This window comes from Orbicella franksi, chromosome 3, assembly GCF_964199315.1.
Source record: "Orbicella franksi chromosome 3, jaOrbFran1.1, whole genome shotgun sequence".
Taxonomy (NCBI): Eukaryota; Metazoa; Cnidaria; class Anthozoa; order Scleractinia; family Merulinidae; genus Orbicella; species Orbicella franksi.
In genome coordinates this window covers 34,824,713-34,844,392 of record NC_138147.1, presented here as the reverse complement: position 1 = coordinate 34,844,392, position 19,680 = coordinate 34,824,713, and the positions used below count along the sequence as shown (strand labels likewise).

General features: G+C 39.0%; 2 protein-coding genes and 1 long non-coding RNA gene across 3 annotated transcripts; all 3 read left to right on the top strand.

Moving 5' to 3' along the window:
- The first annotated feature begins 247 nt into the window (after positions 1–247).
- On the top strand, positions 248–8,587 carry LOC145482560 (uncharacterized). Its single transcript, XM_081461150.1, has 6 exons — positions 248–332; positions 5,034–5,282; positions 6,062–6,235; positions 6,510–6,857; positions 7,650–7,709; positions 8,107–8,587. The coding sequence occupies exons 1-6, from the start codon at positions 248–250 to the stop codon at positions 8,352–8,354; spliced, it is 1,164 nt and encodes a 387-aa protein (XP_081317276.1). The 3' UTR covers positions 8,355–8,587.
- A 2,472-nt stretch (positions 8,588–11,059) lies between these two features.
- Positions 11,060–12,813, top strand: LOC145482293 (uncharacterized). The gene is made up of 3 exons (XR_014048750.1): positions 11,060–11,082; positions 11,676–12,417; positions 12,653–12,813. It is a non-coding gene; the product is annotated as an uncharacterized LOC145482293 (long non-coding RNA).
- A 10-nt stretch (positions 12,814–12,823) lies between these two features.
- LOC145482559 (uncharacterized) lies at positions 12,824–18,328 on the top strand. Its single transcript, XM_081461148.1, has 9 exons — positions 12,824–12,830; positions 13,078–13,203; positions 13,489–13,656; positions 14,292–14,441; positions 15,314–15,467; positions 15,671–15,699; positions 15,992–16,111; positions 16,710–16,850; positions 17,604–18,328. The coding sequence occupies exons 1-9, from the start codon at positions 12,824–12,826 to the stop codon at positions 17,786–17,788; spliced, it is 1,080 nt and encodes a 359-aa protein (XP_081317274.1). The 3' UTR covers positions 17,789–18,328.
- The last annotated feature ends 1,352 nt before the right edge of the window (positions 18,329–19,680 follow it).

The window sequence follows — 19,680 nt, the reverse complement described above, 5'->3', positions numbered from 1 at the left end:
AGACAATTTTTTTTAAAGAAAGGCGCACTATTCAATAAACTTGTAACTGAAAACCCATTGGTGCCAGTTCTTTCTCAACACGCGATCCTAACAGGAAATGCGCGCTGTGATTGGTTAGATTGACGTAAATAATTCATTAATTATGACGTAAAGCATGTAAGTTAATTTCGCACATTTTTCGGTACGGTAATGGCAATACTTTCGTGGACTGTGTGAAAGGGTTTACGGATTCAAAATTTCTCTAAATATGGAACCTACTACAAGACAGATTCTCATTTGCGTGGTGATCAGTTTCCTCATTGCTGAACTTCACTGTTCTGTTTTGGAAAATCGTAAGTTTTGTAAACATATATGGATCTCAGGTGTACCTAGTGTTTACTAGAGACTTTGGGAGTTTTCCCAGACGAGGTTTTGTCTTTGTTGTTGTTGACGCAGCCAAAATACTACTAAGAAACTTTTCTTACACCGATCTGTTTTTCTTTTTTAATACTAATTTTTCGGTGGCTTCTCCACTTTGAATCCATGATAGCTACCAATGTAAACAAGTTCGTTACTGCTCGCGTACAAGCCCGTGTGCTGTCGTTTTTAAGGACACAAAATGTTCCCTCGAACAGATTTTGTAAAAGCTTACCATAAAACAGGGTAAAGATCAACTTTTGCCAAAAAGCCCCAAAAATAGGGGGGTTACCGTGCCCGTTTTCGAGATAAGGCGCGTTAAAGACCATCCGTGTTAAGAGGTTTTCGTTATTTTAAGACTATGTTAATAGCAGGCAAGTAACAATTTTTAAGAAATGGACGACAACTTTAAGTTTAAAACAAGACATGTTTCGATCGTTCAACGATCATCTTCAGTTGTGAATTCGTTCACAAGTTCGGCGTATAAGTTAAAACGTGATACAATTCAAAATTTCGAAAAAGTTAACGTACAATTTTAAGAAGCGCGAGACATGGAATAACACTTGCGCGAGCACTACACTTAACACAAGGAAGAAAATTGTGAATAATTGAAATAATTACATTGAATATAACACCAAATGTTACGAAAAAATATATATACATATAGTTTAAGCACTCTGGCACAGATGACGTCAACATGTGGTAAGAACAAAAAAGTGGCACACGAGGCGATAGCCGAGTGTGTCACTGATGTTCTTACCACATTTTGGCGTCTTCTGTGATTTATTACTGAACAGACGCACGGCAACATGGAATCTATTTGTTTTATATAATAACGAAACAAACTACTACAGATAAAGCTTCGTTTATTTCAAAATCTTTCAACATAACTCGAAAGCCGGCCTTTGCCCACTTTGGCGGACACGAAACGTAATCTGTTGTCTATACAAAATGAAGCGATCTCATTGGTTGCTATGCGGAGCAAAGAATTGTGATTGGTCCAGGAAAATCACGCCACTGTCAAACTTGACTCGAGCGTCGCTTCTCGTGGAATGAAAACTTACAGCGAAAGCAGAATTGAACTGCGAAATCTACAAATTTTAAAGAAAATGCTGGATAAGTGAAGTCGGTTTTTGTCATCAGAGCAGCCATATGAGCCGAAAAGCGTGGATGTTGCCTTGAATATTGCAGGAGTTGAAAAATACGCTCGGAAAACTTGCGGTTGTGGTCAGCCTGGAGGCCATTCGATCGAGTTTTGAACGGAAAGGAGCGTTAGTGACGGTGTAAATTTGTGTCCTCTGTGGTTGACTATTCCCAAATCAGTTTGAAATAGTATCGGAGACACCTTTTAGCTGCGATACAGTTGGCCGTCATCTGTACTTTGCTCGCTGCTGTGCCCTGAAACGGACTGGAACGTTCGCATCGGAAAGCAAGGTTATGTGTTTTCTTATTTAGCCACATTTAATGTTTTGATATTTCATTCCTGACATCAGTCAGTGTGTCAACAATTATTTTGAGACTGAGAAAAAATGAATTTTTTAAATAAATTAATTTCATAAACATTTTGTTTATTGGGTTTGTTAAATTCGAGATAACGCAATGGTTCTCGGCCTACCAAGACCAATTTTGTGTTTGGTTTAGCCTCGCTCAACTGCCGACTGAGACTGCTCGAGTATTTTTTCTGAGTCATTTACTGAAAACGAAACGGCTTTATCTTTCTTCTTCTAGCTAGACTATGCTTCTCGTACCTGTTCAATGCATCGACAATACTTTTTTTGTACCTTATCTTTTTTCCAATCATGTAAAATATTATCTAAATTCTCAAAACTTTCCGCCATTTTTAAACGCGGAGGGAAAAACTTTGTAATGATGACGTCAGTCGTGCGTCTGTCCTCTAATAGATCATAGGCGAGAACCAATCAAAATGCGAGAATAACTTGGGTTATTATATAAATATATATATATATATGTAGGCAGTGTAAAAATTGGGAAACCAATTTTACACTGCTTATATATATATACTTCTTGAACTTGAACAGAATAAATTTATAGAGCGCTAGCTCGACTCTGAGAGGAGCAGTGTAGATAATAAACAATGGTAGCAAGACTTCAATTCATCGTTTTATTGCGACAACCCTGTTTCGTATGGTCAAAGGATGTCCACACTCATCAGGCAATATCAACGATTTCGTTGATATTGCCTGATGAGTGTGGTCATCCTTTGACCATACGAAACAGGGTTGTCGCAATAAAACGATGAATTGAAGTCTTGCTACCATTGTTTATTATATATATATGTAAGCAGTGTAAAAATGGTGTACCAAGCGATGAACTCCCAGTAAGAGGATCTGAAGGATACAATGTCTCTACGTAAATTTGTAGTTTAGTGTACGATGTGGCGAAGAGACCAACTCTTGACTGTTCTGGACGAGTTTAATGTACAACGTTTCGGCCGAAGTAACAAGCTCCCCATTGAAGGCCTCTGAATGAATGTAATTAGGTAAGAATCATAACATGATCCCAGGAAAGGGCCATTAAACTACAGTAATAATTTCCCTTCCAAAGCCCCTGAATGAAAAGCCGACAACAAACATAACAGAATCCTTGAAAAGAGCTCCTGAACTTAGAAATAAACAAATAACAAAAATGATAATAGAATAAAATTAAAATGCATCATGTTGGAAAAACGGCAAATCACAACTACTCAATTGTAGTAATTAATGCGGTGTTTTGATCTAGATTCCCGCCGTTTGTTAAGACCATGAGGATTAGGGGTAAATAATTGCGCGGTCCAATAGGCCTCCCTAGTGACTAATAATTGTTCAAGATGTAAGGAGTAAACACTACTAATTAAGTTAGATTTTTTCTCTCTAGTTTTTGTCACTCATTTGTATTCACCTTATTTGTATTCACATGTCAGCCATAGTTCTGTATTTGTCTTTGATTGTCTAATCCTTTTCACCTTGTAATTTAGACCTTTGTTGTATTACGTAACCTCAATCTTAATATTTCTGCTCTGTATATAAGTCGGTGTTTCTGTAAATCGCAACCATTGTAAATAGCTTTTTAGTTTTTAACTTTTACCTGAAGAAGGCCGAACGGCCGAAACGTTGTACATTAAACTCGTCCAGAACAGTCAAGAGTTGCTCTCTTCGCCACATCGTACACTAAACTATATATATATAATAAACCGGTACTAAATAAATGTATATACATAAAGAATAATATCAGAACGAGAGAGTTAAGTCAGCATGTTCCAGCCGCTTATTTAAAGTGGGATTCTCCCATTTGATGTGTATTGCTCTCTTCAACAAAAGTTGTAGTTTGTTGGGTGCACAATCCACGATGGAAAAGCAGTTCTTATTAGCTAAACACCGACATACCTGGGATTGCTGCAAATGCTGATATACATGTGAGTTCCTGTCCCTGCTCAGATGCTCACGAACGCGCGTCGAGAGATGTCGGCTAGTCTCGCCGATGTAACAAACATTACATCCTGCCCACGAAAACTTGTAGACAACGCGCGAACGGAGATCGAGAGGAACAGGATCCCTAACAATAATTATACTACCAACTTTAATGGGAGAAAAAGCTAACTTAACTTCGATGTTAGTACAATAGCGCTAAACGAGTTTGCGTAGCCTTTTCTGTGTTTCTCTAGTGATGGAGCCTACATAGGGTCACTTAAAATAATAAGTTGAAACGGCTTGCTGAACCTGAGAGCTGGCTGATGGGGGGATTGTAGCTCTACTAACGTATCTCTTGATGACCTTTTCTAAAATCTGGACAGGGAAAAGGTTAAGTTACCCTACGTATTTTGAACTAAAGGCACGCAAGCGCGAGGGCGCGAGGTGAGCGCAACGACTCCAAGAAAACCCTCTTAGAGCACTAGGTTGCACTATCAATAGGAGCCCTTAAGCTATTACCTAACATAGATTACATAATAATAGGATAAGTACAAAAATGAAAACATAAATATAGGAAAGAGTATTACAACAAATATTAAAAGCCTATAACTATCATAGTAATATCTTAATGCAGATAGTATATCATAATGCAGTTGATGCAGCTTACATGAAGTATTAACTAAGAGGAATTTTGGAAATTTTGAATGCATGGATTCGTTTTCGAATTAGGATCGCAAAACAAAAACCAGAGTAACTACGCAGTCAATCCATTGAACCAATCCAAACTCCAGAAAAATACATGTAGTTGACGTGAGGCACGGGAAAACACGTGCGAGCAAGGGGATTCAGAGCCACCTTTTAAAAATTTTTCGCAAATTTAAGATGGCTCTGAACCCCCTTCACAGAATTTTTTTAAACTTTAAAAAAAGTTGCGTCTTATCATGCTGATGAAAATTCGATAATAAAAAAGAGGGTCAACGAGCTTGTTTTTGAGTTATAAGCGCTTCAAGCTAAAATTAAGGGTGTTTGTAGCAGGTCATATTGTTGCTATGGTAAGCTATCGTGCCACAAAATTGACAGCAACATGTTTACCAATGTTTCTGATTCCACGATTTTGGCATCAACCGATGTAGAGTGGTTATAATGAACCATCAAAATCTAAGTCTTGGAAAGGACTGGAAACTGTTTCGAGCCACCTTATATTATCATTACTTTCCTCTTCACTTGCAGGCTTGGTGAACGTCGCTTATAGAAGACCTGCGTTTCAAATCAGTACATGGGCCAATCATCAAGCTAGTAATGCAGTAGACGGGAAAAAAACTGGCGTAGTGGAATATAAGAGCTGTGCTCAGACCCAGAAGGAAACGGATCCGTGGTGGAGAGTTGATTTAGGAAAGAGTGTCTGGGTGGAAAGCGTTCTCATTGCAAGCAGAACAGACTCTGAATTTAAAGGATTATCAAATGTTGAGATCAGAATAGGTAAGACATCTAACCATTGGTTTATAATGCTCTGTAATATATGCTTTACACATGTAACAGAGACCTCCAGGAGGAGTTAGGGATTAGGTACAGGAAACAGAACTATTTTGTCAGCTTTCAATTCCCTCTAAGGATCAAACTTTACTCTCCTCGGATTGGACAGGTGCCGGGAGTGGAGTGCATGAGGTTACCGTATGGAAGAACTTTCCACTATGTGATACTGCTTACTGCAAGTGTATGAATGGAAAATAGTAGTCAGAAACGTTTTTTTTTTTATATATTCCTGGGATGCTGCTAAGAATTAACGCATTGACATCCTTGCTGATTGTGGTAAGGTACAGAAATAACAATCGTTTACCTTGGAGGAGGTACCGCGAGGATTTTCTTCGGGCGTGCACAGGCTCTTTTCCCTGTTTGAGACTTCGGTCATACCTTATTTCAAACCTGTAAAACTCTCTAACACATGACCTGAATTGCTCAGGAAAGGATCCGTTTACGCACGTATTTTACAGACATCCATTTCACCGATTAAAAGGAAAAAAGTTGCCTCTAAACAACACTCCCAATTCCTAGCCAGGCTGCAAAATATATCCTATTTCATAACAAAATGGTCAAAAGCTAAAGCCTGTTTGAGGCGAGAACGGTTCAGTGGCCAGACCTTTAACGCTGCACATAATAATCCACTGAGTGCTATCCCAAGGGATGAATTAGAAACGGCTAAACACCAATTTTACAATTCGACAATTTGATTCAATACTCTAATATTTTCTTCATTTAAGGTAATAAGAAAAGTCGGTTTCCTGAACAAAACCCATTGTGTCGTCAAGGTCTCATTGTTCCCAAGGAACCATTGCTGTACAGCTGTGCTGAACCAATGCTTGGCAACTATGTGTACGTCATAGCTAAGGGAAAAGCAACACTGACTCTCTGTGCAGTGGAGGTCTACGTAAATAGTAAGTTCTTTCCACTCTCTCATTCGAAACAATTACGCACGAATGGTGATGAGGGAGCCACATGAACAGAAAGTACTGAAAACTAACACAAATAGGATCGCACCTGTCGCTTTTCCTTTGAACACCACACTTGCTAGCTCTTCCTTTCCTGTGTAATCCGGATGTACTTCTTACGTGATCACTGTTCTGACTGTTAAGTTTAATCCTCCTATTAAATAGAATGCTCTGTATTAAGGTGAATATTACTCTACTAGGACTTATCTTTTTATTTCAGGTGAGGCAATAGACATGAACGTGAAGTACCTTGTCCCGCATACACTTTGGCGTTATCACGGGAAAGCAACTTATTCTAAATTTGCAGGAAATGATTCCTTTTACTTCCATACAAAGAAGCGTCACACTAAAATACCTAGAAAAGAAATTGTTATAGATCTTCCGCCAAGAAAAGGAAGCTTGAAGCCTAATGATGATGTATTGATGCCTGTTGCGTACCCTGATGGCAAAGGAGCGAATGCTAAGTGTGGACCGAAAAACCAGGATAAGTATTTAAATGGAACATTCCTTGCTACTCAGGACAAGGTTAAAGGAGAGTCATTGTGGCTGGTAAAAAGTGTTTACACACGTACGTGCACACATTTGTATTTTATCCATCGGCTCTGCGTCTACAAAATTTCCTGTAGGTACAGAACATTAGAAGATGGGATGATGGCAGTGAGTTGATACCCCATGTTGGTCAGTGTATCAGGGGGAGGGCTGTTACTGGCTGTGTCAGTGGGGTGTGTTAATCTCGTATGTTATGGTCAATCAATCTGGTCTGATTAGTTATTTAGCATAATATTAGTGACCTTAAGCAAACCTCAGCGAGTTTTAATCCTTAAGACCCCCCAGTTTCCAATGTGATGAGAAATCAGTTAACTTACGGATCAATTCACTCCCATAGCCATGTTGCCATTTTCCGTTTTACATTTGTTGTCGTTTGTCAAACACGTTCAATGTTCTTTTACGAGAGAATTCACAATTACGCACATTTTAAATCAGGAAGAATCAAATAACAGTTCACCCACCCTTGCCTGTACCTAATTCCTGACCAACCTTGGCCAAACTGTGCGAGCAAAGGTGCCATATTCGAAAACCCTCCTAGCATTATAGTAGTATATTGTGGAGTATTTTTTTGCTGCTATATACACAGAAAAGATGTCAAGTTGTGGGCATAATCTTTGAATTTAGGAACATAAATTGTGGCATGATTTGACAAAACTGCGAGCAGTGTGATGTGCTACTTTTATGAGCACAATAAGTGAAAGCGTTCCCCTACCGCCAAACAAAAAGGAACTAGTGTACATATCTAATGCAATCCTCTATGACAAAATTGGAAGGCTAATTTTGTTTTGTTTTCGTGCGTGAACAGCTTTAGGACAAAAGGGAGAGAAATCACAACGTTTCCACTGCAGTTTGAAAGATCTTCGAATTAAAGGTAAACGAACAAACGAGATCCAGTATTTTAAGCATTCTCATGTTACCGTTTTAACCTCAAAATCTGTTTCCAAATGCATAATACGCGAAATTTTAACTTGAACGTAACTATTAAACTTATATCAGTGTAAGTTCTAGTCTTGATGAAGAAAAATCAGTCTCGCTCTCTAATATTAAATATTCCCCGCAGTGGAGACCTGTGTAACAAAGCAATGCAGGAACTAAGCAATGGAAAAACCTGAAAACTATATAGGAGTAGCAGTTCTTTGATAGACCAACATTTCATGTCAGGAGAGCTGCAAACCTAAATCAGCTTCATGCTTTAGAAATTAGACACAGCAGAGCAGCCTAATAGCGGACTTATGAACATTACAATGATGAAATTGCTCCTTTAACAGGTGATATTTGTCAGCTGGAAAACAAGTGCAGTGCATCGTTGGGAACTCACTGCGATACAAAATACATCAGCTCGTCATTCCCGCCTGGCGCTTATCACTGCGCGTGTGATGTTGGCTTTGTTCCTGATTCAAAACCACTTCCTGGAAATGTTCTATCTCCTGGAGGGAAATGCACTAAAAAGCAACACCCAGGTAAATTACTGCGCATGTTTGACAGTTTCTTGACATCTGCTTGCTTGGTTGTATAATGTGAAATGCAGTCAATTAAATGCCAACGATGAAATCTAGAATGGAGATAAAAGTAGCCTAATTGCCGTCATGTTTTCTTTATTATCCAACAAACACCACTTAATAGCTGTTATCGATTAAAGGAAAACAGAGAGATAACGCTCGCTTACCGTTTCCTCGAGAGAGGTAATGATATGTTGTGGGCTACAAATGGAGTTGGTTTTGTGTATATCGCGCTCAAAAACTGATAACGTATTCTGTCCTTCGCTAGCACCGCTAATAGGACACAGCAAACAGAACGTTGCCGCAAACATGTTCACGACCGTATCCTCAACCGATAACTATGCTGGATGTAAGACAAAGGACTGTAAAAGAGTTGCTGCCTTTGGACGCTTTGTGGTTGATGGTAATATCAATACCTGTTTCCGATCCCTGACTGAATACAAACCATGGCTCACGGTAGAACTTGACGATTATCATCCTATCTCTTTGGTTCGGATCATGACCTCAAAGATTTCCCTGAAGCGAGTCAAGATGTTTGTCGGTAACTATAGTGAACTTCAGTAAAGATCGAAGCGTCTTGAAAATATTGGCTGAAATATTTTTCATGTTTGTTTTTCTGATTATATGTTTCAGTCCTCCTTGCTCGTAGATATTTATTTATTTATTTATTTAACTTTATTTATGCACAGGTAAAACATCAGGACTTAAAGTAAATACTAAAATTTATCCTCGAAAAATATAGTTATGTGGCCCCTTTTAGAAAAGACTGGTAGGAAATGATATGAACATTTTAGAGGAAGAGTGATCAGAGTTGGCGAACTTGTTGTCCTAGGCTAAACTAACAATAACAACATACATGTAAGTATTCTGATAAAAGTTATTGTTAACCGAAGTCTGGCCGTCATAAAGAAACGGCAAATAAAATCGACACACACCAGCCATTTGACAATCGGCGGAACTCATTTTATAAAAAAAAAGGCCACAAACAAGCACCCTGGAAACGTCCAAAATTAGTTGCAACCCTCCAAGCGTTATTTCGGGCTTTGCGGTCAAGTTTTCCTCGAGGAAAGCAAGTATTACGTAAGTGGTTACCTCCAGAGACTAGTTGAGTGGTTAAGAATGATATTACAGAATAGAACACCACCTTAAGTCTATTTTTATTTTTATTTTTAATAATCAGGCGACATAAATACCCGAGCAAGACGGGAACATTTTACGTTGTGCGGCTTTAAAGAAAAGATAGAGAAAAACCGCCTGCTGAGCTTCAGTTGTAAAGGGGTTTTTGTGTATGGAAATGTCGTCAAAATATCGACTGACTCGCCAGACTCCATACTCAGTCTTTGTGAGGTTGAAGTTTACGCCGACCCATACGGTAAGACTCGATCAAAGAAATGAACCTTTGGCGTCTTACTTTGTCAAGAACAGCACTAAACAGTTTGTCGCAAATGATGGAGTAGGTAACGTTAAGAGATAAACTGCATGATACAGAAGGACATAAAGTTATCCAAAAAGACTTCTGGAACAGATCGCTGAATTAATTCAATTCAAGGGATGCGCACTTGTCTAAAACAACGGAATCATATTTTTAGAAACCGATATTGCTCAAGAAATCAAAAAGAATTTAGTAAGAGTAGCCTTAGCTTTTGCGATGTATGAACCGTGTCTCAGCGCTAAAGGTCCCTAACTAGAGGAATTTATGCTACAAAAATATCAATTGTGGAATATTTCGTACTTCGGTAATTACATTTCAAAGTAGATATATTTATAATGCACACTTTCTTTGATGCAGCAAACATCGCATTGAATCAGTTCTCTAAGGGAAAATCCAGTATTTCCAGTCACGAGGCTAATGACGGAAACCTGGCCACATGTTTTGTGGCATTTGAAGTAGAATCATGGTGGCATCTGGAGTTAGGGGCTGACGTGCGCGTTTCCATGGTGTTTATATTACACTATGGCCATATGACCTTGCATGGCTTTGGCATTTTTGTTGGTAAGTGTATTCTTTCAAATGTTCCTATATCTTCTGTTTATTACTCTTTGGTTCGATACAGTACATTAGTGTGAGTTCCCGTGACTTCCTTTTTAAAATATTCCATTGTGAGCTCTATTCACACACCGTAAATCCTCGAATTAGCGCCTGGGGCGCTTTTTCGAAGGGGGCGCTTAATCGAGGGGGGGAGGGGGCGCTTAATTTTTCCCAAATCGTGGCCTGACATGATCATTTTTTTAATACATCATCTGCACATAAACAACAACATAACCTGTTTATAGAAAAAAAAGCTGATCCTAAAGTTTAAATCGCGGCACCATTAGAAATCCACCTGGTCACAAACTGAAACAATGTACAAATGTAATACTACACGACGAAAACTACACACCCTTTGCTGTCTCATTACTGGTCCACAAAATAGGGGAAGGGGAGGGGAATGCTTTTTCGAGGGGGAGCGCTTATTTTAAATTTTGCCCGATATGAGGGGCGCTTAGTCGAAGGGGGCGGGGGTCGGCTAATTGGAGGATTCACGGTATGACATCATCGTAGGAATTAATTTTATTTTGTAGGGAAAGACGACAGGAAGGAGCATGAGACAGATCTTTGCACAACTCTTCCTAGAACTTCTCATGAAGCAAATTACTTTGAATGTAAGAACCCTCTTGTGGGGAGCTTCCTGAAAATTACACAGGCATATGGGCCCCTACGCAAGCTCTCATTATGCGAGGTGGAGGTGTTCCAGACAAAGATATGTGAGTTTGTCCTACCATCTTAACCGACTGGTTTTCTGACCAACTGACCGACGGAATGACTCACCAACCGACCGACTATCGAGACAGCGGTAGGGAAGAGGATTTCAACCAGGAACCTCCAGATTTCAGGTGACAGACAGACTGGCTCTCTGACTGACTTACTGACTAACTGACAGACTGACTGACTGACTGACTGACTGATACACCAATTGACTAACTGACTGACTAACTGACCAACCTATTGACCGGTCGACTGACTGAATAACTTATGTATAAGATAATTGAAACCCAATAAAGCCTTTATTACTAACTCACTGGACGGCTGGGCCACTGGCCGACTTGCCGGCTTGCTGACTGACTGACTGAAAGACTGGCCGTCTAAGTGACCGTCGAACTGACTGACCGCAGACTGACTGGCAGACTGACTGACTGACGAACTGACAAGCGAACTAACTGACTGACTGACTGACTGAATGACTGACTGACTGACTGACCGACTGACTGACTGACTGGCCGTCTGAAGGATTGACAAAACAATTAATTGATTTGAAATTGAGTGGACATTTATTCAACGCCGTTATTTTTGTTGTTAGTAAACCTCGCTGCTCAGCGCCCCACAAAATCCGGAACAAATGTAAAGTATTCCTATAGAGGATGTGATCAAAATATAGGTAAGAAAATACTATCACCAGTGTCAGGTATGTATACTGATATGAAAAGGAAAACAATCAACGACTTGGAAAATACCGAAGCAAACTATTAAACTCAAGAAGACATCATATCTGCATTAAATGATCTCTTTAGACCAAAATTATTTGAAATCTATTATAAGAAAAACAAGGGGCAAAACGATTAATTCACTGGACCCTCGATTCTACCCCGGCAGGAATCATTGCGTTGTGTTCTTAAGCAGAACCCTTAATTCTCACAGTGCCTCTGAACACCTGTGTATAAATAGTTGCCAACGAATTTCGTGCTGCTGGGACCCTGCGATGAACTAGCATCTCATCCGGAAGTGAGTAGAAATAAACTACATGTAGTAGCTTAGGTTACTGAAATCCGGCTGGTAGGGCGTACTTTGAAACGTTTTATTGAGTTTATTGTTAGAATGCAATAACGAATCAGAGGTCTGTTTGACATTCCTTTTCCCAACAACAATCAATGCCAAGGTAGCTTTACAGTCGCAAAAATTTCTATTTCAACTAGGCGCAGCCTTCTCAACAAAGCAATGGTGGTCCGTGGACTTAAGGGCCATATGTAAAGTTCATCTGGTGCGTGTGGTGACTGATGTGAATTACAAACCAGACGACCTCAAGAATTTGGTGATCAGAGTAGGTGAGGTGACAACACCTGAAACTACTCTGAAAGTAAGGCCATATTTCATTTGTCACCTGAAACTTAATGAGAAGTTACAAGAAGAAATTCTACTTCATTTTCCAATGCAAACCAGTCTGTTCACGCATCATTTTCCGTTGCTTTGACTCCGTTTTTCCTTGCTTAGTTAGCTAGTTCTCCGAAAAATTCTGTTAAGAGGTTTGAATGTAACTTTTTACATGCTTATTGTTTACAGATGTTGGTGGGAAAGGTTTTGGTGAAGGCAGTGAAATCGCCAGTCTGGCTAATCCAACTAAGGAATCTGTTCAAACTATAACGCTACGTAAAGACACCAAAGCAAGATTTGTCACCCTTGACTTGAAAAGGAGAAATGCCATTCTTAAATTTCGCGAAGTAGAAATCTACAATGGACCGTTGGGTAACAGTCCAAATTATTGTGAAATCATATTTTTTCGTCTCTTGTTGTTACTAAGGTGTGGTAAAAACACAGCGTGATTTTCATATGTTAATGCTATGAATTGCTTCAGAGAGAATTTGTTCAAGTGGCAACATAAATTCCCTTAAGTTAGCAGAAACAACAGAGACAACACTCATAAATATGGTGGTGAAAAATATCGTTGTCAAGAGCTGTTATATTTTCTTTATTTCTTTGTTATGTAGATGTGGATGAATGTAAAAAGCCCGATGTATGTCCCTACAACTACAGGTGTGAGAACCTTCCTGATTCATATTCCTGTAAGTGTGATGGCGGCTACAAACTGACAGGACCGAGAAAGAAATGCAAAGGTAAATGTATAATGGTGTCAGCAGAATCCTTGTCATAAAATGCGGCAAGAAACCCAATTGGTTTACAATAATAGGACAAGGAAGGCGAGAAGATATATTTGGGCATTCCAACACATTTTTCTATGTTCTCTTCTCTTATCATTATAGAAGTAAGGACACGAAATGTTCAAAACGCAGAGAGAACACCAAGGCGTGAGCGAGTGGTTTCACCGCAAAGTTGCAGATATATTTTATGCCGCTGTTTGTAAGGCCTTTAAGAGTATTATTTTGTTTTCCAGTCTTTATAATATTCTTTTCTCCTTACATTTGTAGATATCGATGAATGCGCCAGCAAGACCGCATGTCGGATAAAGGAATCTTTCTGTAAAAATACTGATGGATCATTTAAATGTTTATGCAACAAAGGATATGAGCCTGTTCATGATTCTAAAGGCCATCTTCAACGATGTAAAGGTCATTCTTAAGTTTCAATTTGAAAATCGTTTAACTGATGGGGGATTGGAGAATTTAATCTTATTTCTACTAACTCTTCCTTTAACTACTTTCTCTCATACCCGGGGCCCTCTCCTCCCAGGTAACAAAAATACGCAACGGAACCGTTTTCGTTCTCGAGATGACGGAAACTCAGAAAACTTTCCTGGTTTAAAACATATTTTCAGGGCTTTTTTTCGGTGTCATTCGAAGCAATTTCATTAAAACAGTGTTCAACTGTTGGCTCATCTGCTATCATGATGCAAAAAGCATAATTTCAAATACTATCATGATTTATCATTTCGGATCAAACACACATTTTTTTTTAATTCTTGTGTATTTTATTTTAAGGCATTGGTATTAGTTTTCTTATATCACGTCCGGTTTGCGCAAAATTCATGTTTTACCGATTTTCAATTTTTTGTTTATCGCTTCCATGGAAATATCGATTCCCTTAAGAAATACATATTACCAAACTTCAATCTATTTTCAGTTACTGGTGTAGTTTTCATATCAACTCGATTAAGGGAAGACTGTTAAAAAGCTGATTTAAAATGCTTCATTATGGTACCGAAAAAACTGTTTCGAGACACCTCCATGTGTTATCTGATTTTTAGACATCGATGAATGTCACCGTCCGAAATTAAACAGATGTCCAAAAATCACCAGTTGTGTCAACCAGAAAGGCGGTTACACTTGCAAATGTGCTCCAGGATACGAACACGATAAACGAAGTCACGCGACTGGCACGAAAATTAAGTGTAAAGGTAAGCTACACTCTTTGTTTGAGTCCTTCATTCACGCAACAAGTACCGTTAAGTACTCAGCTAGTTAGAACATACACAGGAACATGCACTAACAGCTTCAAAGCAGTCCTTGTGATGTAAAACGTTTTTACGTAAATAGATAAAATAGCGGAGCAACTATGACGAGAAGGCGAACTTCAAACACCTCACAAGTGACGTCACCACCCCAACGACCGTTTTCAGGCGCCATTAAACATTTTACTGTAAAAACTTGCAGCCTCATTGCACATGGTCTGTGCTTTTCCCGCTTTTACTTTAAGGCCGAGATTTACTATGCAATTTATCATAGACGTCTACGTCACTAATTACAGTGCGACTAATCTAACCAAGGTCGCCCGACAAAATTTTAAATTTAACCAATAAAAGTCGTGAATGTTAACAATAGTTTTCCAACAAATTATCGATGTAATTAAGCTGTATATTACAAAGGCAACAGATTTGTGGTCATTTCAATTAGTAACTATTTTAAAACTTTTAAAATGACAGTGGTCAATTTGCAGAGAATTTGCTCGAGTGACCTTGGTCAGAGTAGTCCCACTGTAAGTGTCAGGCTTCAACGGTCAATAATAATGTGATATAGCTGGGCAAGTCAGTAATTTTATTTTCGAACAATAGCTACAGTATAAATACTCACTAAATTTGATACAGTTTATTAAAATATATTCAAATATAGTCGCTAAATCTTGGGAAAACAAAGTCTCTAATTTTACTTGCTGCACTAATAACAGTAACCGACGAGACACCGTTAATTTACAACTTTTTCCTCTGGTGGCTGTGTAATTAAATGATGACGGCTATTTTAATAACAAATTTCTCGTTATGTTATACATCAGATATTGATGAATGTTCAAGTAATAGCAAGGCGTGTCACGAGAAAGCCTCGTGCTCCAACACAATTGGTTCTTACAAGTGTGTGTGTAACCATGAATACGGTGGAGATGGTCTGACATTTTGCTTACGTAAGTTAATTTCACTGTTCTCAAGCAGGTGAAGCCGGCAAATGCCACATGATCAATGCAGTTTATACCATAGTTTGAGTTCTTTCCTGTTTATTCTTCATCCTCTCCTTGTACGTTACTGAATGAAGTTTTGTAAATGTGCCGAATCCGTGCTCCAGCTCGAGCAGGTAATCTACATATCGCCTTTGGGGTACTTGTTCCTTGATTTTATGATGCATAATTAATTTCTAGTGAAATAAAATTACAATTCTCTGGAGAACGTCAAGTGCACATGATTTGAGACAGATATCTGGGCCGCGTTGTTCAAAGCCCGGTTAAGTTAGAGAGAATTTTTATTTCAAATTGGCAACTTTTTGATAAGGTTCTCTGTTTATTTTGTATGTCCTTCTGTCTTTAGTTTGAATAATTGCAAACTACACAAAACATAAGCACTGAATAGCAGTTTTATACAAGAAAAATTAATACTTCGGCTAACTTTAAATCCTGGGATAGCTAGCGTTAACCGGCTTTCGAACAACCCCGGCCCTGAGCAGTAAAGTTTAACTTGTCTAGGCTTAGAAACGTGTTCAGATGACAAAGACTGCAAGGAGAACCAATTTTGCAAAGACTTCAAAGGCACACATTTGTGTGACTGCATGAAGGGATATCATTTCAAGGCCAAACAATGTGTCGGTGAGTAGGCGTTAATTATCTTTATTATATATACTGATGGAAAAGTTAACGGCAAAATCATGCCATACAAATCACGTGTAATTTTACCAAACAGACAATAAAAAAAAAAGTAAGTGCTTGAATAAACGGATTTTAGACTAAGCGAGGAATTTAAAACGAGGAAAAGCCTCTCGTCCGTCGATATCAGTTTTGCTCTTTTCAGCTTAGTCTTTTTTTCGGAAGATAATATTTGTTAACGATGTTTGCCCACTAATGTTCTCGTCAGAAACGGCACGTATTTAAGCAATTTTTCATCTCATTTAGGGGGTTCGACCGAACCACCCGAATCTAACGCAGGTCAAATATTTCAGTGCTGTTTAACATTGACGTTTTATGAACGGGTTTTTCGTATCGCTATGAAAATGATCAGAAAATTATTATCAACGAAATGGTCACGTAGCACACTGTGAATTCACATCGTGTCAATAAGGTACTCCAAAAGCTGCCCTCCTTGAATCATGTCAGTAAATGGCCACAACTGATGTAACAAGACAAGAAAAAATAGCATAGGATGTGGACATTCTTCCACGAATTTATTGACTGAAACGTCGGCTTTGTTTCGACACAGATAAGGATGAATGCGAATTAGATAAAAAAATCTGCGGTTTATACTCTGCGTGCAGCAACGAGTTGGGATCATTTAAGTGCAACTGTCGGGACGGCTTCGAGAGTAAGAAAAACGATGGAAAAAACTGCTATGGTGAGTTGCTGTTTTATTGGATTTAGTGGATACTTAGCTAAGTTCATGTTTTGTTGTTATTTCTAAAAATTAGACCATGTTGATCTTCATAAATTAATACCCTGAGTTGTTACCCTGAGGTGTTTTAAAGTCCACTTAGTCTTGGCTGAAATGTCTTTCTTCAGTTCCTGGAATAAGACAATTCACAATGCATTTGTAACCATTAACTTACTTTTGCGAGAGTTATTTTCTTACCTAAAACATTTCTATATATAGCTTCAGCCTCGTAATCCCTGATTGTGCTAGAGATATCACAGGGAGGGACTCCCATACGAAAAGAACGGGGGCGCTCGTCGTTCCTTTTTGGGAACTAAACATACGGCCATGGTATCTGTTAGGGTGTTCAGCCTCAACAGATCCACTGTGGAAGCTTTTGCGGTACCTTTTGGGTATTAAGTCGAAAAAATATGACAGGAGATAATGTGTTGTTTTGAATTGGCTCCTCTCAGGGGCCACGCCCACAAAACCTAGGGTAGGGTTAGGTTCCTCTTAGGAGTTCTTTTCCGAATTTCGCGCGAGAACCCCGTCCCTTTTATATGGGAGTTCCTCCCCCCAGGGGGGAGATTTTCAAAGCCAGGTTCAACAAAATTAAAGTAACTGCTTTCGTTAAGTTCGTGTAAAATGCCAAAGTATTCAGACCCTTCTAGTGTGTTAATATCACGGGAAAAGGCACTTTGTCCACTAATTAACATCAAGAACGATTTATTTCTACAGATACTGATGAATGCACCACAAAGAGGCAGCCTTGTGGAGACGTGGCAGTGTGTAACAATACCATAGGATCATATCGGTGTATTTGCCCGAAAGGTTTTAGCTTCGATGGCAAAGAAAACAAATGTCATGGCAAGTGTAACACACTAGTCCATAAAAAAAATAAATGGTGCAGATCAAATTCTTAAAAATACTACAATCATAGTTAATCGTGCTAATCTTTGCACCTAGTTTTATATGGATATCTTGTGATATAAAGAGCACGGTCACATAGCTACAACGTTTCTCGTGTCGATCGCATTTCCGATCACAGAAAAATGGTCCGGGGCGGATGCGAGATAGAAAGAATCCATGGACGTGGCCAGGAGTCGGTGATGCAAGAAACTCTGAGGGCAAAGTTCTAGTGACGAAATGACGTCTCCAATTGCGGATTATTAGTTAGATTGTCTTTACCGTCGCTTTCATATAAGCGGGAACACGTGACGCCGAATTATGCTCTAATTAGGTGTTTAACGTAGCATGATTGGTCATCAAACATGTAAAGTTTAGCAGACCGTGGGGCGAACTTTTGCGCTAAGAGTTCAGCACACGAAAATGGCAGAAAGATTGAACATTGAAGCCTTTTTCAGAGAAATTGTCCCTGACCTGTGGCAATATACATACGCCTTTCGCGAAAGTGGTTTTCCTTCAAGTATAATAATATTTGTTAATGGTGAACATTTTGAGCGCGAAAGTTTCCGTTACGGTCTGCTAAACTTCTAATGTTTGATAAACAATCACAGTCGCAGAGGTGGTATCAGCTTCATCCGTCTGCTCCAACTGATAACACTAAAGTCCTTAGTCATCCAAGGCTAATGGTTTCTTATTCTTATCTCTAACATTTCTTTTTTTTTTTAATGCAGATATTGATGAGTGTACGGTCGGCGGCTCATGTGACCAGAACATGCTCTGTGTGAACTCAGTTGGATCGTATTCGTGCAGTTGTCGCCAAGGATATCGTACAAAAAAAACCCAACTGAGCTGTATCGGTAATTATCAAGAGATAGTCATTACGTGAAAGAAAAAGAGCTAAACTGCGTAGTATAGTAAGCACCGGTGAGGGCTTATTTCCGTCATTGTTTCTGTATAATTGACTAATTGTCGTCGATAATTCATGTGAAAACGTTAATTTACTTGAAAAACCTGTCCAACCGGTTAAACCAACCAGCATAAACAAAGAACATGACATCATTGACAAACTTGTCAAACTTGTCGTACATTACAATCCACAGCATTTTATTCGTGAGATCAAAACAATAGCCTATGAGTTCTATGACGTCTCCTGTCAACGTAATCCACACAAAAATGGTAAAATTCAGAATAAATGCCTAACTGATGCTTAATATACTACTAAACTGTTTTCTAGGTACTTTTCAGGAGGTGTACGTGCGTTTATGAATAAAAACTCTTAAAATGTATGGGAAGCACATCAGGAGGAGTCTACTGGCTTGGCATGCAGTAGTAGCCCTTCATTACGGTTTCTGTAGCAAAGATATGTTGTTTTTTTTTTTGCCTTAGATATTGACTAAGATATTGATTAGTGTTGACCGTGTTCGTTTCACTGGTGGCATGGCTTGTACGAAAGAGAGGATAAAATCAGGAAAGAAAATTGGATACGGTGACTGGTTGGAAGAGAGGGGGATGCGGCCTTGCAGTCGTAAACAAACGCCACGCCTGGCTTGTAATCAAGACGAAAAGAAAAATGTTTAAGGAAGATAACAGTAAAATAACCCGTGATAACATGTACCTTGACAGATATAACGAGTGCGTGGACGCACCTATAAAAATAGGCGATCAAGGAGGTTGTACACTCATGTTGTCACAAATGTCAGGCAAAAATACCACAGCAGATAAAAACAGGACACACTGTGTCACAAAAACAGCCACGTAGACAGGACTAGAGTTAACTTGTCCCCACCTAACGTGGACAAAATGAAGCGCAAGCCACCGTTAACTAATGGCTGCAAACAGAACAGAACTGCTGGGCGTAAAATAAAAGGCGTAGTAAAACGGAAAAACAGAAATTATAAAATGTTCGTCA

What these genes read in the sequence shown, in the direction of transcription:
- LOC145482559 (XM_081461148.1), top strand. An exon ending in ATTTCACTGTTCTCAAGCAG is followed by an intron (nt 15,468 to 15,670) that starts GTGAAGCCGGCA and finishes ATTAATTTCTAG; the next exon opens with TGAAATAAAATTACAATTCT. An exon ending in CGATGGAAAAAACTGCTATG is followed by an intron (nt 16,851 to 17,603) that starts GTGAGTTGCTGT and finishes TTATTTCTACAG; the next exon opens with ATACTGATGAATGCACCACA.
- LOC145482560 (XM_081461150.1), top strand. Translation starts at nt 248, where the DNA reads ATGGAACCTACTACAAGACAGATTCTCATTTGCGTGGTGATCAGTTTC. An exon ending in GGTAAAAAGTGTTTACACAC is followed by an intron (nt 6,858 to 7,649) that starts GTACGTGCACAC and finishes GAACAGCTTTAG; the next exon opens with GACAAAAGGGAGAGAAATCA. An exon ending in GAAAGATCTTCGAATTAAAG is followed by an intron (nt 7,710 to 8,106) that starts GTAAACGAACAA and finishes CTCCTTTAACAG; the next exon opens with GTGATATTTGTCAGCTGGAA.